Consider the following 26036-nt stretch of genomic DNA (forward strand, 5'->3'; position numbering starts at 1 on the left):
ATATTTTTCAATGATCTTAATGAACCGAAACTGAGCAAAATTTGGCTATATGATACATTTCTATAGCCAGTAAACAATTAGAAAATATTTCTGAGTCTTCAAACAAATCAAAAAATTTGGTGGACCTTTTTATTGCTATTTTTGGCAGAATCTCAACAATCCATCTCTTTTGGTGGATGACCAACACTTTTTTGGCAATATCTCTTTATTTTTTACTCTAAAGCTCTTATTTTAGGCAAGACTAGACTCTTATTTTTGGCAAAATGATTTTTTTGTGAAACCACGGGAAAGGATCTTTCTTGTAAACATCCTTGGATGTTTTTATGATGAGTTAGAATTTTCGCAGAGACCACTAGCTTTTGTTTAGGGAAAAATCTTGAATTTTGATTTTGGATTAAATCATCCAAGCTTTTGTCTTTGGCAACACCACAGACTTTTACCAAGACTTGAGGAAATTTATTTTTTGGGCAGACTATCAGATCTTATTTCGGTTAAAATTTCAAGCTCCAATGTTTGGCCAGACCACCATTTTTTGTATTTTTTTTTTTTGGAAAAAACTTTTGGATTAAATCATTCAAGTTTTTATTTCTGGCAAGGCTACAGAATCTTACTGAGACTTGAGGCTCTTATTTTTTTGGGGAGAATATTGGGCGACACTATCGGCTCTTATTTATGGCAAACAAGCTCAAATTTTTAGTTTATTCTCTTTCAAATTTCAAAGGGCACAAGGTCACTAGATTCGAGGCTGGTTTCTTTAAACTAAATAAATTGTTTATACATTTTATATTGTCTATAGAAAATAAAGCTTTAATTTTCAATAATAAAAGTGACCTCACATTATGGTCTTTCGAGCCTGGATGCAGTATAAAATGAGATTAAAACTATTGACACCTAAATTCACTATTACACTATCAAATAAATGGAGTAAAACTATCAAAAACTCACCTTTTCGTGAAACCCTTGAGACTGAATTTTGAAAAAAACGAGGGTCTGGTATGGGGAGAATCACCGGGTGATCCTTGGGCGTACGTTGCCCTAGGCCGGGTTTGACCAGAATGGAAAGTGCTCCTCGATGAAGTGTTCCTGGGGAAGGCCTGTTGCCTGGTGACTGCTGGTGAAGCAGTTGTGCGACTACTAAAAATAGAAAAATGATAAAAATATAACATCAATTTAAAATTGAAATGATCACGTCCTCCAAATGGAACTTTTTTTTTCAACTATAAATCATTTCAATGTATGCAAAAAATATTAGTACAACGGTAACAATAAAATATGTTGTAAAGAGTCACATTAGTTTGGGTAAACGTACAAAAACAAGACATGATGAAAAAATAATATGAAAAATGTTTCGTTCATACAATGTATGGAATTTGAGTTTTTTTGAGTTTTTATCGATAAGCATGCAAGATTAACTACACCATATAATCAAAAATATGGTAAATACAGGGTTAGTATATTCTATTAAACAAATAAATGATAAAACATGTGGATGAAAAAAAACAATACCGAGCTTTAAAAAAAAACTAACAAGTAACATCTACATTTAAGACATGGGAAACGATAAAAACATACATATTTTCTAGATAAATTTGATTCAATTACTGTCTATTATTACTGGAACCACGTCCTTAAAGGTGGTTTTTTCTGCAGGACCTAGTCCTAATCTGGTGGCAACGAGTATTAATCCCCCACTGGGAGGTAGTACAGAAGAAGGTATCAAAAATGAAATCTCGTTATCTAAGTAATACCCGTAATGAAAAATCCTTTATTTTTGTGGCTATAAGAGACACAATAATTGACAAAATATTCAGAATATTGAATAGAATCAAATGGAGTATAGAAGCTAAGGAATAGTGTCTATTTTTTTGGTTTCAAATGAGGTGTTTGTATAATCAGAATAGTACCATATCTGGAATGTAGACATTTTCAAATAAAATCAGTGGTACCTCAATATTTGACTATTTTTTCTACTCATTGTTCACAGCTATTTTTTTTAATAAACTAGGACTACTATAATAATGTTCTATGGATATAAAGGATATTAATGGTAATGAAAATAACTGCTAAGCATGCAAAAAAAGGATTGAAGGACCTGAGCTCTATAGTTGAATCGTCAGCGGAAAAATATTAGAAGATTTTTATAAATTATTTTGTGAGAATTAAAGCGGGTATCAACACCAAGCCATTTAAAGATACTTTACAAATTTTTCTTACGGTTGATTAATTTTTAATACCCAGTATATTTTTCTCTCCCCTATTATCTCATCTTTCAGAAACTGATCCAAATTTGATAGTTTGTTTTCACATTATGACAACAGCATTCTCTAATAAAATATTTTTATAATCCCCTGTAGTGATTTTTTTGTCGTATCGGTGACGGAATCAAACCGCTTTGTGTAAACCTACCATAACGATAACGCAATCCAATTAATTAACCAAAAAATGTATGTTTTTATTCGTATTCCCGTGTTTGACCGTTTCTTTTTTTGTTTTCAGGTCAACCTACCTAGTGCGTAAAGGGTCAGTAGCTGGCTCAGGGCCGCTGCTACTGACCGATGCCGATTTCACGTGGCCCTTTCCAGGCCTTAAAGTATCTCCGGCGCCGATAGCATCAGGTCTGCGCATGCGGTTAGCAAAAGAACAATAAATTTACTTTCGGTTTTTAAGGAAAATAAAATGGTAAAAAACAGAAGGGGTTTATGAGGTGACAGTTATTCTAACTTGTTAAAAGCTACCTAACGAGTACATAATACAATTCATAACTATATTTAATCCGTTGAGGTAAGGATGCGCCAACTCGGCATATATTTCAGGTAAACGAAAAGGTAGCCTGAGTTCATAATACAATTCGTGACGATTCTAAATCCGTTGAGATGGGAATGCGCCAGCTCGAGACGGGGATATTTCAGGTAAACGAAAAGGTAGACAGAGTACATAATAGAACTATTGACGGATTCATTTAGAGTATTACCTGGAATTTAGTACCATACCGATGGAGTAAGTTCGCTTATAAACTTTTATGTTTTAGGTTAGGTTAAGAAATACACTCTAAATATATATTTTATTTTTCATTTCATAATTAAAATCCTGAGCTGCATAAACTTCCGTCATGAATTGTCTAATCTTCATAACGACCATGATCACATTGTAACACAAGTTATAGTTTTATGGCGAGTTGGCGCACACCGCTGAATTTTAGTTAAAAATTTCTGCTATATTGAGTCGACAAACATCGAAAATAAAAATATCACTTTTTATCTTCATGACTAGATTAATTATAAATAAAATTTCAAGTAATTTTTTTTTAAATAGAGTCCAAAATTTCGAGATTTACACTGTACAATGGATGTGGCTATTATCAATAACGAAACTGGTGCTAAAAAGAGAACACGTGTTTCTTTTTTTCTTCTTTCATTATAATTTTTTGAGCAGTGTTTATAAAGAAATAAATTATTGAAATTTCAAATATTTTGTAGGTAGTTTAAACATTTCAGTAAGGCAGTCATATTGCGTGATGTATAGGTATAAAATAAACACTAAACATATGTTTTCAAGTAAATACGACAGAAAGTATTGGTCGTTGTATTTTTTTCATTTTTCAGTGAATTCCATGTGAAATTTCGTTGATAAATTTCCAAAAACAAAGCAATAGAGGACAGTGCTGCATTCGAAAGAGGCAGCTAACATTAAACAACTTCCCGAAGATGGAGTTTTTTTTTTTATACGCTCGTTATATTAATAACCACACATCATAATCTAATTAATATAAGGTAATGAAGAATAATTCGATAGAGGAACTTACCCCGGTGTATCGGCGGCCATATTTGTTTTTTCCGTACTGTCCGATTTGCCATCGTAACTGATCGTGGATCTTCGACCGACAGTAGTTCCTAAAGATAATGCTTGGTTCTTATTAAATACTGTTCGAGCTTTAGTCGGAGCTTGTATACCTAATGTGACAAAAAAAAACAAAAAAATGGACATAGACACTACACTAACGAAAGGGAAGGAGAAAGTAGGTTAAGGTGGTGACAAAAAAATTAGGTATAATAAACAGGACAATGAAAAACTAAATGATAATCCGATACAAAGCTGAATATTTTATAATAATTATTCCACAATGATTTGTTGGATTCTGATTAGAGCCAATCTATTTTTTGACAAAACTAGTCAAAATTTTTGGTTGATTTGACAACAATAGTTTTTTAGTATTTCTTTTATCCAGCTAGTGTCCTACAGCTCAAGATAATAACCCAGATAGTGCAGTGGTACTAACCGCTGAAATGCCACAATGTATTCGATGAGCTAGCTGGAGAAAGGGCAGTACTGCTATAGATCACTAAAGATTCTGGAGGAACTTTGATTAATGGACACTTTGAGCTGTTGGAAAGGCAATAAAAACAAAAGGCTTCAGTCATATGGCAGCAGACGGGCCGAAACCTTCATAGACGAGATAAATTCGTCAGATTGGGTGGTAGAAATAGAACAGATGGAAGGCAAATACTGTTCAAGCTCTTATTAACACATGAAGGAAAATCCTAGGATTTGACCAACTGGGAAGAGTTCAATTTTACATATAGAGAGCTTACATGTACTAGAGTAACCCAGAGGGCTATAAAGGGGTAACAAGACAAATAGAACCGACAAGGCCTCCCTATTCTTGGTGGTAGTAGTATTAGAGAACAATTCAGTAAAGTATACATAGAGTCCATTGAAGAAATGCGATTTATAGTGTAGGGGGTACACCACGATGAACTAAGTAGACATGTATATCGGAAACTACTGGTGATATTTCGTGAAAGTTTGTAAACGGAAGTTTGCATCAGTTAAAATGTTTTTTATTGCATTTTGCATATTTGGATTCGGCGAAGGATCGCAAATATCGTATGTCCAAGCAGCAAAATATTCATTTTTCGGAAAAAGAGAGAGCCAGTTCAAAAATCAACCGAAATTGGCTCAATAAAACCTGTAGCTTCCTATCTATTTGAAAATGTTTTACGCGATTTGTAATCCAGAAATTTCTGTTAAAGCTGTGGAAATTTTGTATTTTTCTACAAAATTCGTTTTAATTTACGATTTTGTTTTTTGTTTAGGTTAAAATTTCAAGTGAGAATCTAACCTATTGGGTAGGCAACCACTTATACATTCGATATCCTTAAAAACTAACCATTTTTCTAAGTCTTCAGTTCATATAAACTTAGTAATTCAGGTTATAAAGAATATCAGTTTCAATTAACCCCTCCCTTATTATAAAACAATCAAAAAAATTCAATTTAGGGTATAATTGTGAGCCACCTCAACTTTGATAATCCCAAATCTTTCGTACTCCTATTTTTTAGCGTGGCATCGATGGAAAACACAATTTTTGACCATTTCTAGCATCATAATTTTTTTTGATTAGTAATTTTCAAATAAATTTAAAAGGTGCTTCAGATCCTTATTATAATGAAATCAAAACTCCAATATACAAAGTTCCAGGAAAATATGTTTCCTAAATACATATCGACTTAGCTCATCGTGTTACGTTCAGTTGTGGTAGCATATAAATGTCATAATTGACATATTTTGACTTTCCAGTTTTGTATCAGGTTTTTTTAAATGAAATATGATTTTTTTAAGCGCGACAACTCACTGTTTTCCGTCGTAGTTTTGGGTTGAGCACTGGCAGGTCTTGCGTTTAGTCTTGCGCTATTTTCTTTAATGGTAGCACTGTCGACGGTATTTTGTCGTTTAAAACCGGACGATTGTTGATTGTTAATTTGAGCGGCAGGTACTTGGGGTTGAGCGCCTGTTCTTAATGTTTCACCTAAGCAAATATAACGACAAAATTAAAAATCGTCAAGATTTACATAATACAGTTTCTTTCAAAAAAGATGCAACACCTTTACTAGATTTTGGTAGAAAAATGTTTGTGGATATCGTTCTTTTCAGTTTTGGGTATATATTTTGTAATTTTTTTCGTTTTTTTTTTCGAAATGTTTTGTTAATTTTCTGATTGTTGTTTTGTTCATTTTTTGGTTATATATTTTGAAATTTCTTGTTTTTGGTTATTTTTTTGTTTTATTTTTTGTTTTTTGTTCATTTTTTGGGTATTTATTCTGAAATATCTTGATTTTTTGGAAATTCTATTTTTATGTTTGTTTCTTAGAATTTTTTGTTTTTTTGTTATTTTTGTTTGTTTTTTTGAGATTTTTTGTTTTTTGTTATTTTCCTGTTTTTTTTTTCATTTTTTGGGTATTTAGTTTGAAATATCCTAAATTTTTTGTTTGTTTGTTATTTTTATGTTTGTTTTTATTCATTTTTTGTTTTTTTTTTCATTTTTTTGAGTATATATTTTGAATTTCTTGTCGTCGGCTATTTGGTGAACCGGTTCACCAGTAAACCTGCAACACCGATGTTAGAAATAAATAAAAAAAATTATGCGATTAAAAATGTCATTACAATGTTGCCAATAGTTTCGACGTAAAAGTATATATTTATTAAACAAATCCAATGTATTATATGAATTCTAGAGAAGATGGTACATCTTTTCTAAAACACCCTGTAAGAGGAATTTCGCATGCTTTAGAAGTAACTATGTTAATTTTTTTTCTCATAACAATATATCTAACTATTGAAATCATTCGCATACAAATTGTCCCAATATCAACAGGCAATTTTACATACTTTATCCACGTATATAGGGTGGTTAAAAATTTCCATTTACCACAGTATTTTGAAAAATAACAATTTGAAAATAATTCAAAGAATATTGACAGTTACATAAAAGTTATTATGTATTACAATCGTAAAATATAATCAAAATTGAAAGCATTTTACATTAGATTCAATATTACATTATACAGATTGTTTTTTTATTTATTTATTGTGGTATTGAAAATTATTCCTAAAAGTCAATCAATCATTTATTTATATATAGCTACCTTTTCCCAATCTACATTTTGTATAGGGATGCAGAATTTCGAAAAAAATACATTACCAGCATGCATATAATATTAAATTTAAAATTAATCTGAGATAACTTCTCTTTGAAATTGTTTTAACTGTATAAGAAGTTTTATACAGTGCTTGACACATCCTATATATTTAGTCGAATGAATTTTTCTATGTTTCTTTCAATTATAAAAAATAAACAAGTAGTGAAAAAATTTAAATTAAAGTATACTTCAATTGATTATAAATGTTATCAAGTTTGATCTATTTTATAAACAAAACATAAGATCATTTTTATATATCTCCCTATATATTTCATAATTTTTAGTAAATTTATTATTTCTGTGACCTTTAAAGCTGCTGTAAGTAATAAATATGAAAAAGTCAACTTAAAACACATCCAATGTTAACTTTTACATATTTTTAGTCTACTTTCTTGCCCTACAACGATATAAAGTAAATATGGATGGAAAAAATGAGTGAAAAAAATATTTTTTGATTTGGAAATATAAGAAAAATGGAAAAATATGGAATAAATTTACTAAACTAATGAAGACAGTACTATGAAGTGAAATTTCTACTATTTAACGTTGAAAAAACCTGCAGGAAAAACTATTGCCAAAGCACACATCAAAAGCCGATATACAATTTAGGCTTTCTAAATCTTGTATGTATATATATATATATATATATATATATATATATATATATATATATATATATATATATTATTATATATATATATATATATATATATATATATATATATATATATATATAGGTGTGTGGTTTATGTGTGTGGAGGTTACTCACAAATATACGACCATCTAACAAACAAACACCTACCTATGGTTCCACCTGAAAAGAACAGAGAAAAAAATCCAGTCAGTTAACACACAAAAGCAGGAAAGGCTCTAAGCTGGATTTATTCAACCTGCTTTTTTTATATAACATATTGTGATAAAATAAATAAAAAATAGTTGAAGCATTTCGAAAGAAATTTATGTTTTATTATCAAAATGTGTAAAATTGACTATTTTAAATTTTTTTTTAAATTGATTTCTACATATTGACATGTTTATAAGAAAATAGAAGAGAGCTAGTGATGACTAGAAGACATTAGATGTTAAATTTTACGACTTCTATATCTTGAGCTGTTAATAAATCAATTCACAACCAAAGATTTGAATCTACACCTGGATAACCATATCTCATCAAACAAATACAAATTGTAGTCTGGCAACTACAATTCTATATTTACGTACAAGCTCATTGAGATTAAATAATCTCTGACCTGATAACAATAACCTGACACCAAAAAACCATATCTCCATAACTTTAGAACCACAATTTCTGTATTCAAGAAGACGATCAATCACAAATCAAAGTTTCGAAACTTGTTCAGGCACCATTAAGAACGAATAGTATGCCAGGATAACTATAGCTTGGACTAGCTACGCCTAAGCAACAAAACACAAACTCCAATGTTGGTACAATTTTCTAATCACGAACCACTTCATTAACATTAAATAGTTAATGGTGAATGACCATCTGGACACCATTCAACAAAGTTTCAGCAATTAAACTCAAACTAATGTTTGAGATTTACCGTTTTCTAGTTAGGAAACAGTCCATTAAGATCAATATCACCAAAAATGAGGAGTCTATGTTTGGATAACCATAGCCTGGACAATAATTAAGCATGTCTAACTAACCAAACACAAACTGCAGTCTTGGTATCACAATTTTCTAATCAGGAACCAGTTGCTTGGTTTACGCCTTGTTAACCTCAGCAACCAAACACAAACTATAATTTTGGTATTATAATTTTTTACAAACTGATACTAGTGAAGCAAGTTTTCTATTATTTCTACTCTGACTTCAACTGAAAATTACATTTCAACATGTTTATTGCTTTTATGTTGTAGAAAACAGCAATAAAATCGAGATTTATTACAGTTTTTACCATTAACCAATTTTTTTTAAAAACTTTAATTGCTCCCAATCCAGAGTCATCTTCTAAAAATAATTTTGATGTGAAAAAATAGCATATAAACTAAACACCCAGTATATTCTTACTGTCAATATAAATTTCTTTACCCGACAGAAGATTTTTTTATTTTGTAATATTCCAGAATTTGTTAGATCATGCATCCTATAATGTTAACTGTACATGTTCAAAGCAACAACCAACGTTGCCATTCTTCAATATTTTTTTTACAATGCAAGTATTAATATTGCGGTTTTAATTTTTGAATATATGTTAGTTAGTAAGCAGACATGCCTCTTCAACGCACGACCGTTTCGATAAACTGATTTTTTCAAATTTGAAATAATTCATTTCAATTTGATGGGAAAATCGCAAGCAGTTCTACAGAAAAAATATTATTGTATTATATTGTTTATAATACTGAAAAAGTCTCGGTTATAAGTAGGGCTACAACGTTTGAATTCACCACTAAGGGCTTAGGTATAAATTGGGACCTTTAAATTGTAATATCATGTCAAGGAGGCTCTAATTTTAGGAAAGCACTGTATATTGGAACTTGAATAATTTCTGATGGTGATCAAACCTGATGAATGATAATTTTTATTGCAAGTATGAAAAACAGTAATGGAAAGAATAATTGAGGATGGAAACAGCGTGAAAAAGGAATAAAGAGACAAAATAGACCACATGAAGAAACTGGGGACCAAAACTTCAGAGGTATTGAAGATGATGATGACAAAGGTTATAAGACCGTGGAAGAAATGAGAAACCAGAACCTTCATCGAACACCTGAAAAGGTAAAAGGGGAAGAAAAAAATATTTGCGTTGAAGATATTTAGACCAACTTTGACAATATTGAAGACAAAACTGGAAATACTTCAAAAATTAACAACATACATAGGATTGTGATAAATACTCTGTCAAATTTGTCAAAAATACATATTTGACATAAAATAATCAGGGATCCTGGTTGTTCCTGATAATTACAAGGAAATGATTCATATTCAAATTAATTTTGACAGCTGTACTGAAGTCCTCACTCACCGGTGGTATCAGCTAGTGAGTATGACAATCATGATCTTTAATTTTCATAAGAAGACTGATCTACTGCACACAAAGGTAATATACGGGAATGTCTAATTGGGCATCTATTTTGACAGATATAGCTGAAGATCTCACTCACTGGTGGTGTCAGGTAGTGAGAATAAAAATGATGGTCTCCAATAAGACTCACCTACTTCACACAAAAGAAATATTGGTCAAAGTTTTTTTTCATTTGATAATAGTAGGTTCAGTTCAATCTTTATTTTTCATAAAATATTTATGGCGATCCATTGAACCATCAACCATATAGTAAAAAAACAGTTTCATAAATTTCTATTCATAATGTTAACGTTTTGTAGTCCTAGAAAATATCGTCGTAAGCTCTCCAGGGTAGTTCTAGAGCATTTTAGAACATTCTAGTATATTCGGTAACAGCTGAATCATATCGGGAAAAGTAAAATTATAGGGGAAATTATATCCTCTATAACTTAGTGATAATAAAAAATCTGTTTGGTATTATAGCATTCATTAAAAGTGAAAAGAAGAAATTTGAATAAAGTTAGAGTATTTTTCTGTAGAACAACTATGAATTGTATCCGGTATATCAATTATTAAATCCACCGAGTTGTATATCAGGAATTGTTCATCGTAAAATTATGAAAAAATATTATTCTATGCTAATTTTCACGTCTTCTAGTTATTTCATCGATTCATTTCACTAAAGACTGTTGTACTACTTCCTGCCGGATCTAATTAACATAACCTCTAATAACCAATCAACAATTCTTGATATATATATATATATATATAACCCGAATATCTGTTCATGGGATAATTGTTATATTTTTGTTAATAGAACATTCACGTAATATAGGATCGCACAAACAAACTCACTTTTTTTATGTAATTGGAGCGCGAGATCTGGTAAAAGTGCCAAACCGGGCCCTGTCGCTAACGAAAACAATATTTTATTAGTAATTTTAGGTAATCGAGTTAAAATTATTTTTAAAGGAGTAGAAATAAAAATAAAAAGCTAGTCGCGAATTTTTTAGTTAATTACAATTTGAAGATTTTTTTTTATTATTATTTTATTTACATAGTTTTAGTAATTTTAATATAGTGTAGTGTGTAGAGTAGTGAAAATATTTAAATGTCAAAGTCATGCCCCCCATTCGTGAAATGAAATTGTGCAGCTCCATATTGGGGTAAAAAAGTCCAAAAATGATTTTAGGTTAAAATAGTTATTCAAATTCTGTTAAAATTATAAATTATTTAAAAAAATACATGTAGAGCTGCACAAATGAGAATAAATTACAATTTATTAAATAGAATAATTAAATTTAATAAATAAAAAAGAAAAATCACACCTAGTATCGAAATCATAACTTTTGTTGATAAATTATCTTCATTTAGGTCTATTTTAATAAAAATTCCATTTAAAAGCATAAAATCTTGACTATTCCTCAAAATGTAAATTTTTTATGCTTCCCAACGAAATTTTAATCCTAAAATCAAGTAAATCAAATAAACAAAACCATTTAAAAAAAGTCTAAGAAATGAGAACTTGAAGACATTACAATTTTTTAGCTCATAATTAATGTCAACTTTCTCAACTATCACTTTGACATTTTAAATATTGTTAAAATGGATATTTATAAGAGATATTATGAACTGATTTTGAAATAATAAGCAAAAAAAGCGTGAAGTTTTAGTAACAAAAAACACGCGCAAATAAATTTATCCACAACCAGATAAACAAGTTTACAAGTAAAAATAGCTACACAAAACAAAAAATTATAAAAATAAAATTGCACACACTAAAAAATTACTAAAATCTACCTATCAAGTAACATCAATTGAAATAGTAATAAAAATTGATGAAACTGAATATTCTGTACATTTTTTAGCTTTAAAATGAATAAATTCACATCAAAATAAAAATATTCAAATGAACATGTCAAAAAACTTTAGATAAACAACAGTCAGTAATTATGGAAAACACTGTATATTGAGGGAGCTTCTAAGTATATTTTCTGATGGTAAGAATGCATACAGAAACTAGAAGAATAATTGAGGAAAACAAACAGGAAGACAAAGAAAGGTAGCCAACATAAAGAAACCGGTGACTAAAAACTTCAGAGACATTAAGAGTACAAGACCGTGGAAGAAACTGGCACAAGAGGAACCAGAACCTTCATCTGACAAAGGGAAAGAAAGAAAGATTTATCTTCATTAAAAATATTTTAATAAACCTCCAAAATATAAAAGACGTAACTTGAAATACATTTAAAAATTAAAACTAACATAGGATTGGTTCCTTCTAGTCTAGTTCATATCATCAGTTAATTTTTCCAGTAAAAAAATCATTGGCAAAGGAAAAATATCATTAAATCGTAAACAGATGATTTAAAAACAAGTATAAGAGGTGGAGTACTGGGTAAGCTGATATCTTATACTCATCTAAGCTCCTGTCCAAACTATTGAAAAATGTATGGAAAGAAATACTCAGAAATGTACTATATTTATTGAAAGTCAACCTGCTCATAAAACTCTAAAAATAGAGATTTTTTAGTCCAGATACTGAATATACAGGAAATGAAGAAACTAATACTAATAAAGGTGCAATGAGCCTGAAGTCTTTCTATTGTGGTTTCGAAAGAAAGATAAATCCCATAAAAGAGGTACTCTCATCGAGCTGGAACACACTTTTGGTATCCCAAAACCCAAAAAGTAATAGGATCTTGATAAAAAAACTACTCCTCTGACTTTGGGGTGTTTGATTGAAGCATCTTCTCGGTATTGACTTATGGCTAAGAAACACTAACTTTGATACAAAAATCTATAAATAAAATAAGAATAACTCAATGAGCCATGGAGAGGTCCATGTTAGGAGTGACAAATGGAACTGTGGGACCGTGTCCCTAGATAATAGATTGGATGCAACATATAAAAGACTAAGCAAAAAAGTTAAGAGAGATTTATTTCCAGTAGTGGAGGAGGATAAATGATGATCCTCTTAGTTGCCTACTTATAAAGCAATACCGCTTCAGAAAACAGTTAATGCAAATCATATTTTTGACAAGAAACGTGGCAAAAATACCGCTTTTGATAAGAGGTGTGCAAATGGAAGAGTCGTAGATTTCAAAAACAGTTCTGATTGAAATTTCTAATTTACATCTACAAAAATAGCAATTATATAAAAAAACTAACAACAAAAAAATTGTGAGAATCGGTTTGAAAAAGACATATTGAGTTAATGGATCCCAATACTTATAAACATAAAATAAACAAAAGTACATTAATTGAAAAAATATTCTGCAACTTATGAACTGCTACATTTTGTTTATCAATAAAGTTTAAAGACCAACTGTTATTTGTCAATATCTTATGGAATTTTTATAAATAATGCCAACTTGAAATTACTTAACTTCCTATACTATCGGGAAAGTTGACAGATGAGAAATTTTTTAAAGGCATGTCGAATTTCTAACCTTATTTTTCAAAAATGTTGGCACAATTTAAAAAAATTACACTTACCATGTTTTCATAAAAATGGATATTTCAAAAAAAGCAGGTCGCACAAATAGCAAAAAATCGAAGAAACAACAAAATCAAAAACAAAAACTTCTTTTCGAATTGAAAATCAGCTTCTTAAGATGTTGTTATCTCTTAATAAAAAAAAATAATCGAAATCAAAAAAAGCACAAATTGGACATTCAAACCTACCGCCACTGGATGCTCGCCTATTTGGTTTAGCGTGCGTCGCAGAAATAGAGCGATGCACGCCTCTATGTTGAGGACTTTGTATAGCTGGTTGGGGCGCAGCCTGTTGTTGTCCGGTCATATTGCGCAAAGATAAACTGCTACCGCTTCGACTACCATCACTTTCCGGCTATATTGAAAGGAATTTAAATCAACAATGCAATAAAAGACTTGTCGCGATAATAAATTATTGTTAAAAGCTCAAATGTGTTAAAAAAATTATTGTCAAATGATAGAAATTTGTTATAAAAAAATTGAATTTTGGATATTTTCGAAGAATCATAAGAAAAATTCATTAAAAAAAATGATACCGGATACTGAAAAAATATAGAACACTGGACAAAAGTAGGTACTAAGAAAATAAAATGAATAGGACAATTATCGGTATCCTGTAATGGTCTAGACAAAAATGGAAAAATGTAAGCAGAATAAAAATCAATAATTATAAACTAAAATTTGAAAACAGGATGGAGTGATAAAAAATAACAAGATTAGGGGATCCACTTTCAATGTATATATGAAATAATGGATAATGATAAAATAAATCAAGATGATGATGACTATCCGAGAGACCTGATCATTGGAAAATGTCTTTCAAAACCCATTAAACGCTCTGAATAAAGTTTATCGTTACTTACGTCTGTACTTTTTCTTCCTAATAGCAAATACGTCGCGAAAGCGTCGTCGTATTTTTGCGAATCTAACGAATTTTCTACGTCGTACCTATTGAAACCTAAACACACTAAAGCTTCTATCCTTTTTGGATCGCTCATGTCTTGTTCCGGTTCGACGTAAGGTTTTAATTCGTCGTTCTCGTATCTGAAAATTAAAATCGACAAAAAAAATTAATCAAAAATCATCATTTTCTTTGAAACGTCGTCGCATGTTATTGAATTTTTTAAATTTATAGTCGCGAAAATTTGTCAAAGACGATATCAAATGGTATAGTCGTTGCAATAATCCAATTCGGGTTAAAAATTTGATTTATTCTGCCAATTTGTGATATAATCGAATATTAGTAGGAGGTGATGATTACAAATCACTTTCTTTCAATTAAATTAATTATTTTATTGATAATATACATACTTTAACATCCATCCAATATTCAGAGAATCCCTGAAAGTAAATATCATTGTGTTGTATTTATTTAAGAGATTTAGCGTATTTGAAATAAGGGAAAGTCACACAAGGTCAAAATCACTCAAACATAGTCAAAGTTAGACAAACTGCACTCTAAGTCAAAGTCAAATTTCCACAAAATTTGTAGTTCTTTTCATATACACAACCGTAGTCAAAGTTAGACAAACATACGTAATCATAATCAAAGTTATTCAAAAATTTGTAATGAATGTCACACAAATATTTGTAGTCAAGGCTATACAAGCATACATAGTCAAAATTACAAATAGTTAATGTTTGACAAACATTTGTGTCAAAGTCTCACAAATATAATCAAAGTTAGACAAATTGTAGTCAAAGTCAAATTTACTTAAAAGTATTTGTAATGAATATTACTTGTAGGTTATACAAACACTCATAGTAATGGTGAAACTCACACAAACATCTGTAGTCAAAGTTAGACAAGCATTAGTAGTCTTGGTTAAAGTCATACAACAACAAACAAATTCCACTAACATTCATAGTCATAGTGAATATTCAACAAACATTCGTAATCATAGTCATAGAACCACAAACATTCGTAGTCATAGTCCATGTTCAACAAACATTGGTAGTCATAGTAAATGTTCATCAAACATTTGTAATTAAAGTTAATGTTTGACAACATTACAACATTCATAGTAAAAGTTCCAAAACATTCATAGTCAAATCCTAGTTTTGACAATGTTTGGTTTAAAATCGAATCAAATAAAGCAGTGAATGTTTTTCATATAAGTATATATATATATATATATATATATATATATATATATATATATATATATATATATATATATATCACATGCAAGTTTGTTTTATATTGTCATAATTCAAGAATTCATAGTCAAAGTTCCAAAAAAATTCGTAGTCATAGTCAAAGCCACACAATATTCATGGTTCAAGTTACAAAAGTCATAATTGAATTCTACTTTTGACAAAGTTTGATTTGAAATCGAACCCAAATTAAGGAGAGAATGTTTTTAATATAAATATATATTTACACCATTTACATGCATTTAAATTATATGTTACAAAAGAATTACACCATCAATGTAAGAATTCATAGTCAAAGTTACACTGAAATTTTTTAATAAATTTGAATTAAATAAAACAGGTTTACATTGACATTGGGTACTGCAATGACTAATTTTGGAGAAAGAATTGACAATCAAAATATTCATTTTTGATTTTTTTTGTATATATAGTTACATATATTCACATGCTTATATTCTACAAAAGAACTACACCATAATAAAGTTTGTTTTATATAAAATTAAAATTAAATAATTAGTGAATATACTTAAAATTGATGTGAAATCAACTAAAATTTATTTTGGTGTAATTCTTTCAGTTTCAATAGAAAGCTACTTTTGGTTTAGTCCACCATTAACTAATGTTCTGATTGGCCTTTGATATAAATATGTATGTACTGATTCACTGAGAACTGAAAAATTTATTGTGCCCCCTCTTCCGTACATTTAACTGAGGATTACCTCAGAATTTATTATCCCTTATTTATATATTTATATATTATTCCCTTATCATTTTAGGACCTCCATCAGTTTCAGTTTAGGTTTATTCAGTGTCGATCCCTTAGATACTCTTCCAACCCACAGCATATGCAGTGCACCAATTTCAATTTATCTGTTATCTTCTGGTCACTGTTTTCCTGTTTTAATCCTACTGTGTTTCCCCGGAGATTTGAGTCCCTTTTGGTGATAATTATCAGTTATCCTTCTACTCTAGTGAGTCCTGGTACTAATATGCCTGAATATTCCCACATCATTTATAAAAGAGCTCAGTTTTTTAATTACTGATTGGCTCTTTTATATGATTTTTATACTTTGATTTCTATGTTTTTTATCAGTCTAGAATTTAATGGATCTTTCATATGATCCCAAGCTTTCAGGCTCATAAATTTTCTTTGTTTTCCGTTTTTGTACCATTTGATGGTATTCCTTTCCTGTCTAGTAATGGTGTTTCCATACATTCCGTGGAGAAATTTCTGTTCATAAACTAACAAATAAGCCCTTTTTCGCAGAATTTCTTTTCTATTTAGTCTGTGTTTTATTATTTTGGAAAAACTCTACCATTGTTTATATAAAAATAAAACGATGCAAACACTAGTTTATGGCGGGCAGTTATCACTAATAGAGTCACTGAAAAGACTAGAACATCAAAAAATCAATACAAATCTGGAAAAAAGGGGATTAGGGAATATAAAATAGAGATAAATGGGAATTGTTCCGGGGACAACTTATTTCAGTGTTCCAACATATTTAGAACACAAAGAAAACAAAGAAAAATGGGAATCATTATGGAAATAATCATACCGGAATGATGTTAGTGTTCAACACATTCAGGAAAAGAGCAAATTGAGTTCCAAATTCAAAAAACTTCATTTGTTATAGAAGAAAATGAGCAGATATAAAGGGAAGATGAGAATTGAAAAAGAAAAATGAAAAATATGGTATAAGATATTAAAATATGAACCGATAAAGGAAAAAGAAAAATGTATGTCAATGAACTGCCACAATTAATTTCATATTATTTTCAGGATGGCGCTTCTACAATATTTCTGATATAAAGTAAATGTGGCATTTAACAACATTTTGTCCCTTAAAAGTACAATTAGGACACAAAAAATACAGAAAAATGTGAATCATTATGGAAATAATCATACCGGAATGATGTTAGTGTTCAACACGTTCAGGAATAGAGCAAATTGAGCTCCACATTCAAACAAATAGATTTGTTTCAGAAGAATATGAGCAGAAATTGACTAAAAAGAGAGAATAAAGAAAGAAAAATGAAAAATATGAAGGTAAAAGATATTTAAACATGAAAACCAATAAAAAAAGAAGAAAAATGTATGTCATTAAACTGCCACAATCAAATTTATAATATTTTCAGGGTAGTACTTCTAGAATCTTTCTGTTTTAAAGTAAAAATAGCATTTTGATTCGTATTCATTATTTTTGTAGAATATACTACTATGGATGAAATTGGGATGTGAAAATAAGAATACTGATTCAAATAGAAAAAAAAACAACATCGATACACATGTCACAATACCAATCTACTGACGACATCAATTGATTCCAACTTAACTAACCCAACATACCCCTGGTTCATCCACTTGTCCTTCATGATGGTTTCCAAACTGGCTCTTTTGGCCGGATTCAGCACCAGGAATTTCTTCAAAAGATTCTCGCAATCGGTACTCATGTAAAAAGGGATTCGATATTTTCCTCTTAGAACTCGTTCTCTTAGTTCTCTCAACGTCGATCCGTCGAAAGGTAGACTACCGGATACGAGCGTGTAAAGGATAACGCCTAACGACCAAACGTCCACTTCAGGACCGTCGTATTTTTTACCCTGTAACGCGAAATATAATTAATAAATTCATTAGAATTGGTGAAAGTGCAATTTTTTACATTTATGTATAGAAAAATAATACTTACTTGAAAAAGTTCGGGGGCTGCATACGGTGGACTCCCGCAAAAAGTATCTAATTTATTTCCAGGTGTAAATTCGTTAGAGAAACCGAAATCGGCAATTTTTATATTCATTTCACTATCCAACAATAAGTTTTCAGCCTTTAAATCTCTGCAAATACATAAAATGATAATTAGAACAACTAAAAGTAATTCAAAGAATTCATAAAAAGTTCATTTTTTAAATGAAAAAAACTGACACAATTAGATGTTCGCGACCTGGTCGAAAATCGACTCAGGCGACACCCCCGTAATCGTAAGTCACTGGAAAAAAAAAAACCGAACACGAAATTGGATTTTTCTTAGTAAATATGCTTCAAAATGATGTAAAAGATTTGTAATGTTTCTTACTCTCACATTCCAACAATACGTTATGATCTATAACTACCCTTTTTATGTTTGTTTAGAATAATGGCGCTACCTAGGGGTAACTGATCCTTATAAATGGTCATCTACCCGACCTACCGGTATCAGTTAACCATCAATCGTCAACTGATATACATCTTCGTTAAAAACCAACAAGAATTCTTCCTGAAAATGGACACAACAAGTGATACAGCTGATGAAACGGTCATTGAACATGAGTCAGTCTGCTGTTTCTAAAGTTTATCATCATTTATCAAAAGACTAACAAATATGAACCTCACTGATGTTCAAATCCAACAAGCGATCAGAGAAATGCGAGGAATAGCTGTGAGTGGTTGTAGAGTCGTAAGAAGATAGTTAACCTTGAGCTAAAAAGGCCATCTAACCCCAACCGGGCAACTCGTCTACGATTTGCCGTTAATTGGACAAACAATGCGGTTCGCTACTCAGACGAAAGCCGAGTGTATCTGCAAGGTAGTGGCAGAAAAAGACGAGCCTACAGAAGACCTCGAGAAAGATTCGCGCAGCCAGATCTCGTATTATAAGAAATAGATTTATATTTTTATGGAAAATATGGCAGAAAAAATTTTGTTATATTCATTAAATACACAATTTTAAATAAACTGTTAAAACATCATATTCATATTTCTTAGTAAATATTACTTTTTATCTACTGTCAATAAAAATTTGTTATCTAGTTAACAGTGTAAAGTAAAATTGTTTTTTTTAATATATTTTATAATATCTGAATGACATCGTTGCCAGAAACAGAAATTTTATCGTACTAGTTGTCGACTCATTATTTGTATCAAGTTCTTGATAAGATTGAAATCATCAAATTATCAAAATAATCAGGTTTATAAAACTTTTTTTATTTTTCTCTTACGTACCAAACGCTCCATTGCATCATAAGTAGAAAACAGCAAACAAAATATCAAAGAAAAAAATGGTAATGCTGTGGTAATCGTAGATCGGTTACTAGTCCAAGTTATCTCTAATAGAGTCACTCAAAAAACTTGTCGCATATGCCTTAACAAAGTGATCCGACTAGGATAAAAAATTTTCATCATTCAAGTCAACGGAAAAGCAAAATCGAAACGATCGACCGGTTGAAACCGGTTTACCCGCTAAACGAGACGACAACGGCCTGACTATGCACCTACAAAGCAAACGAATACCAGCAGCATCTCAAAATCAAGAACAACAACCCGTCAGTAACCAATCACACGATGTACTTCTTTGTAGAAGATGATGCAACATCACATCAACTACTCCAGCAAGTTTAGTTCGATTTGTACAACATTATACACTCTAATTCACGACATTATGAAACTGAGCTTAATAATCAAATAACTTCATATGCTTCAGAAGAAAATGGGCAGAGATGCTAGGCATTAGAAGGGTAATGTCAACCTGCCCTATCACAGCCTTCCCTTCGCCTTATAATGAATATAGAGGTTTTCAGCGATGCCCACAGGTTAATCCCGACAGAAAATCGAAGCCAGGAAATTTAAAACAACATGATAGACAAAAATATTCCATTCGAAGTGGTCATGGGTCAATAAGAATCTTCCGCAAGCCTGTAATGGTACACAGACTAAACTGGACCAAAATGCATGCTCTCCATACCTCTAGGAATATCACTCTCCATTTTCCAGGTAGAGATGCCAAGTGCAAACAAGCTTTAAAAACACTGCTAACAGAAACAAAGTAACCCCTATGGGGCTACCAGATCATCACACCGGGCAATGAGGAAGCAGCCTTGCCAAAAAAGGGACCTTAAACCAGTCTGTGTCCCCATGAGATGCCACATCAATAACGAACTGAACGAATGGCTAAAGAATCAGATAGTATCACTGGAAAAACACTTTAAGCCCAGGAAAATCCAAAGGATTCATAACCACATCACTTCTCGTGATGACCAGAAATGACATCAAACTCGTGGTCGGTCTGTTGAGAGGTCACTGCCCTGTCAAATACCACCTCCAGATGATAGGCATTAACAACTGCAGATTCTGGGAGCAAGCCATGGAAACAGAAGAGTATCTACTTTGAGAACGTCCTGTCCATTTGAAAGATTTAAGTACTACAAGTAGTACTTCCACATTGGGAAATGGGACACAAAACCCCAGAAAAATAGCCTCCTTTGGAAGGAATTTTGGAAGCAGAACAATGATGTAAGAGTCTTGTACAAAATATCTTGTAGGTATAGGTTTAGATTGGTTATGAAGCCAAAACGACTGACCAAAAATCTACAATGGCTTAGAAGGACGTAAGTACGAGAAAGAAAGAATGTTAAAGAAATTAGAGAACGTAAAACAAAGAAAAATTGGAATTATTGTGGAAATAATCGTATCGGATTGATACAGAGACAGAGACAGAATATATTTTTGTTAAAAAGCAAAAACGTTCGAGTGAATAATTAGTTATTTAAAACACGCGAAAATATTGACACCAATAACATATTTAGTAGGTCATCTAATTCGTAATACCAAATATCCTGCGCCTTGTTTGTTCAATTAAATACGATTCAAGGACAAAGTTTCCATATAAGTACCAATTCAAATAGACGTGAAAAATTTTTAATTAAATTTTAGCATAATGTCAACTACTACATTTAATTTATTTCCTTTTGTGACTATATAAGGAATGAATAAATTAGAACAGGGAAAACGGAAAAAAAATTAACGTAAATGAAAACATTGAACAAGCTACAACGAAAAGAAACTTCTGCAATCTGTGGAGCTTGGAACCGACTACCAAATTTACTTAAAATGGTTGTATATTTTGATTAAGAAATCTCCTTTTAACCATTGTCTTTGACCCAAGCACCTCTAATGGATATATACATCATGTTCGAGGCCCTTCTGTGGTGGTCCGGTCCTACTAGGAGAAAACAAAAGTGTGACCGGACGGAGTTCAGCGCTTCGTATGTCACAAGGTCCAAGAATACGTTCCTAACTATAACTATTAAAGTCCTACTGAGTTTTCTGCCTTTGGATCTAACGATTCGCAGCCTTGAAGTCACCATACAGGCTGAATATCCTCAAAGAACTGCCGACTAGACCAACTAACCATGCGAAAATCTGGACGCAGGTGTGAGTGAATGTCCAATCATTTTGATAGACAGAGAACCTATGACAGTTAATAATAAGGGCTTGGATGCACTGATGATTTTGAGCACGCTATATTAAATAATGGAGCCACCTAGTACACAGATGGCTCCACGTTGAAGGACGACCTAAACTAAGCGAATTTTTCTCGCTCGTGGAACTTGCTACCGTCTTCCAAGCCTCGCGATTCGCTGTAATACTCAATTGAAGCCATAGAAACACGACAATCTCAAATCTCAACCTGCTTATACAACAAATCTGTCATATAAGCTATAATAGTCGAAATGGTGTGTTATAGGTTTGTGCTGGGGTTTAAGAAAGTCCTACAAGAACTGGTGAGTGATGGCTGCGAGATGCTGCTCGTTCGAGTGCCCGGTCACAAGAGCTACGACGACTTTGATTCGCTCCTCATATTGGGATCGGTAAATCCACCAATGGGCCCAGAAGCCATTCATATTGTAACCAAAAGTGTTGCTTACAAGACACTCTCTGCGGAGACGTATAAAGACACATGGTATCTGATAAGTTAGAGTACACATGCCTCTTTTACCAAGCAACTGTTCCATTTGAACAGGCGTGAAATTCCGACTGGTAATTGAAGTTTTCATCTGTCATGGTCAAATAAGACGCCATTTCTATACTATGGACATCAAGATCCGTTGGTTCACGGAGGAAGAAGAAATTGCAAACCACATCATCTGTGAGTGGTCAGTAGTCGCAGCTTGCCAAGTGACGTCAAAAGTGCCTGATCGGTTATTCAAAAAGACGTCGGCGGTTTTAAGTCAAGCACGAGGGGATTATCAGAAGATCTACGTATCTACCGACCCTTGGCCGCCCACTATCAAACAATAATCCATATTGAAAATTGCAAAAAACCAATTCAAATTTGAACTCTTGAATGACTCATCTACTTTTAGAACTGATGAAGCCGCGGTATATTCAAATTCAAAAACACATACAGTTACGAAGAAGCTCGCGAAATGAGTCCTTAGACCGGCCCTGTCCAGCTACAATGATATTTTAAAATTCTGCGAACTCGCGCGGCGTCTTTCACATTTTTTATAAATGGCGGAACTCGTTTGATGTTTTTTGTATATAATTTTTTCAGTAGCAAGCGGTTTATTTAAAGTATTTCTTCTAAATAATTTCTAGAACTTTGTAGAATTTTCTTTAGGTATATAAATTATTCGTGTAAACGCAGTTATTTAGTTTTAAATAAATAGTGGTAGTGAAATGAGCGAATTAGTGAAAGTAATCGCAGAAATTATTTGAGTGATATTTATAAGTAGATTAATGTAAGTTAAGTGTATTGTTTAGTGTGTAGGAAACTCACCTGTGTATAATTCTTTTTTGATGGCAGTATTGTACTGCAGAGACGATTTGCCTAAACTTAGCACGAGCTTCTTTCTCCTTCATCCTGCCGTGCAGGACGAGATAATCGAATACTTCACCACCTGAAGCGTATTCCATAACCAGGTACAAAGTTTTTTCGGTTTCGATAACTTGAAATAGTTTCACTATATTCGGATGGTCTAACATTTTCATTATTCTTACCTTGAACAAAATGGATTCGTATCAAATTTTTCTAAAAAGTAGGTTTCTCTATTTCAATACAGAAGATCGCGCATACCCCCACCACAATTCAGACGCCTGTGAATGGATAAGACTTTCTCTGTTTTACGTCTTTGCCCAAACGCTCAACCAAGAATAAGAAATTTAACTTGAAAATCCAAGCGTTGTCAAGGAGGAAACATCTGCAGTGAACATTCCAAGCTTGTTTTGAACTGCACGTTTCACAGTAACGTTCGCAATAGGACGTAAAGGCAGTGAATCTACTTTGATCTATTGATCTAGTTTGTACCCCGGAATGTTTTCCTAATAGGTATAAACGACTTTGCAAAGTGTGTTACCTGTGGGAGGGCTAAGAAACTTGAATATAAGTACCGTCTATGGATAGCCTCGCACTTACAAATCGACGATTTCCTTTGGTTTTTGCAGAAACGATACGAGCTATAGGGAAAATAGAGTTAATATTAAAGATAGAGAGAGTAAGATGTGGGAGCTTGTTTAAGTGGACCCGTACTGGTGATTGAGAGAGAAAGAGCATCGTTATATACCGCTCTATATCTCTCTCGTACTCAATTCTGATTGGATCGTTATGGCGTCAAGTTTAGAGTTGTGGGAACGGCAAAGGAGGAGAATAACAAGTTTTGATTTTAATGGTAGCTATACAAGTTCAATAAAAATGTCATTGCACTTTACCAATCAATAAAAAACTTACTTCTCTAAATAGTTTTTGGAGTGAACCAGGTGTCAGCTGAGTTTTATCGATGATCTTGATTGCCACCTCTTTTCCCGTCGGCACGTGCTTGGCCAATTTGACTTTGGCGAAATTACCTTTGCCGATAGTTTTGAGTAATTTGTATTTGCCGATGGTCGGTTCTTCTCCAACTCTCGATCTGTTCCGCATCGACGCAGAACTGCTGCGCGTCGATTCCACTGTACTGTCATTGGTCTGTAACAAATAAAAGAAATTTAATTTACAACATCTAGTTACTAATATTTGAGATAATATTCAACTGTACCTGGTTTTTTATTGTATATACACGACGTCTAAGCGTAAATCGTACCAAATCAGATGTCAAATATACGAGATCTGGCTATTAAATAATGAGGCTACACCCCTCCCCTCGCCACACACCTTTCCATACGTTTTTTTTATTGATCGAAGAGGTGCTAGATGTCTTCTTTGGTGAGAGACTTTAGGAGATCTGCCGTTTTTTGCTTTACCGCTTCCATCGACTCAAATTGGATCCCTTTCAAAGCAGATCTTCTTCTAACCTTTTGTCATATGTAATTCCTCGAGTAAAATTTTTTTAACCATTTCTTTATCGGCGTTTACATCCGGATGCTCATTCGACTATCTGCACGCACAATTTGGTTGATTTTGGTCGCTGTTTCCGGAGTTGAAACAGTCACAGGGCGACCTGGACGCTGGCCATCTTCAGTGCTCTCTCGGCCCTCACTAAAGCGCTTACAACATCCAAAAACATGCGCACGAGATAGATAATTGTCCCTATAGGTCTTTTGCAACAATGTATAGCAATCAGTCGTTCAATTTAACGAGAAATTTGAGATTGATACGTTTTTCGTCACACATGGTTTTTGGCACGAGAAAAAAAAACTTTCGTTTCAAACCCAACGCACTACTCGTTTTTTACTCCACCCGTCTACGGTGCCTTCTAGGCTCGTTATTTAATAGCCAGACCTCGTATATAATAAAAAAAAATTTTGTTTGAAAATTGAATATTCCAAATTGTAGTAAGTAGTAAGACAGATAATTCGTGGAAAATCACTTTTATTTATGTAATGTTAATCAATCTTAGAGGATACAAGCTTTGAAAACAAAGACCTTCAATTATAAATGGGCGAGGCGTAATTTGCACAATGGGTTCAATACTTGGGACACACTGTAAATCACAGATGAATTAATTTACAAGGCCTACGTCAATGCGAACCAATATCATTTTTTTCGTCGTTTTGCATTAGGTATGGTTACGTAAAAACTTTCAATATAAACATTTTAATTTAATAAAAATTAAAGACCTCACAGAAATGTTGAGATAAAACAATAAACAGTAGGAAATATTTGCTAAAAGAAAAAAGTATTTATTGTTGTTAAACATTAAAACTCAGTTTAAACGAAGGAATAAAGTTCCTTGAAGTCAAAAAATACGAGGGTTGTATGAAAAGTTTGATACCTAACAAAAAACAAGACACTTTACAACAAAGTAGACGATGCAAATGGTTATTTTGGTATTAAGTGCGTGAAATGTGTGTTTCGTTAATGGCACAAACACGAAATTTAATATACGAAATGCAAACAACATTTTCTGTACAACTGTGAACCAGATTTTACATCGTCTAAAATATATTAAAAATACATAAATTATCGCTTTAGAACGTTATAATTTGGACGAAATAGTTTCAATAACAAAATATTGATCCATTTCTCTCTAAAACAATTGATGAAATTGTGGAATTAACCCTTCAACAGCATCACGTCTTGGGAATTTTTGTTGGAAGTAATTATTCAAACTTTACTATCAATTTATTAATCTAATAAGTGAAATTGTTGTACGGTAAATAAACAATTATTGTTTTTGTTAAAAA

At 31.9% G+C, this 26036-nt stretch overlaps 1 protein-coding gene across 26 annotated transcripts in view; it reads right to left on the reverse strand.

The window, feature by feature from the left end:
- Positions 1–26036, reverse strand: part of LOC130440927 (MAP/microtubule affinity-regulating kinase 3-like) — an 87575-nt gene that overhangs the window by 17279 nt on the left and 44260 nt on the right. For 10 of the 26 annotated variants that reach the window (XM_056774330.1, XM_056774305.1, XM_056774327.1 and 7 more), the window contains 11 exons: positions 24145–24378; positions 23197–23417; positions 18352–18496; positions 18012–18265; positions 14368–14548; positions 13694–13859; positions 10862–10918; positions 5633–5806; positions 3803–3950; positions 2507–2617; positions 946–1134 (listed from right to left, as the gene is read on the reverse strand). In XM_056774330.1, coding sequence (XP_056630308.1) covers positions 946–1134; positions 2507–2617; positions 3803–3950; positions 5633–5806; positions 10862–10918; positions 13694–13859; positions 14368–14548; positions 18012–18265; positions 18352–18496; positions 23197–23417; positions 24145–24378 — 1880 coding nt within the window. Of the gene's footprint in view, positions 1–945; positions 1135–2506; positions 2618–3802; positions 3951–5632; positions 5807–7779; positions 7792–10861; positions 10919–13693; positions 13860–14367; positions 14549–18011; positions 18266–18351; positions 18497–23196; positions 23418–24144; positions 24379–26036 lie in introns of all 26 variants that reach the window. The other 16 variants (XM_056774321.1, XM_056774317.1, XM_056774326.1 and 13 more) reach the window with 10 other exon arrangements.

The sequence above is a fragment of the Diorhabda sublineata genome, chromosome 3 (genome assembly GCF_026230105.1).
Source record: "Diorhabda sublineata isolate icDioSubl1.1 chromosome 3, icDioSubl1.1, whole genome shotgun sequence".
NCBI lineage: Eukaryota > Metazoa > Arthropoda > Insecta > Coleoptera > Chrysomelidae > Diorhabda > Diorhabda sublineata.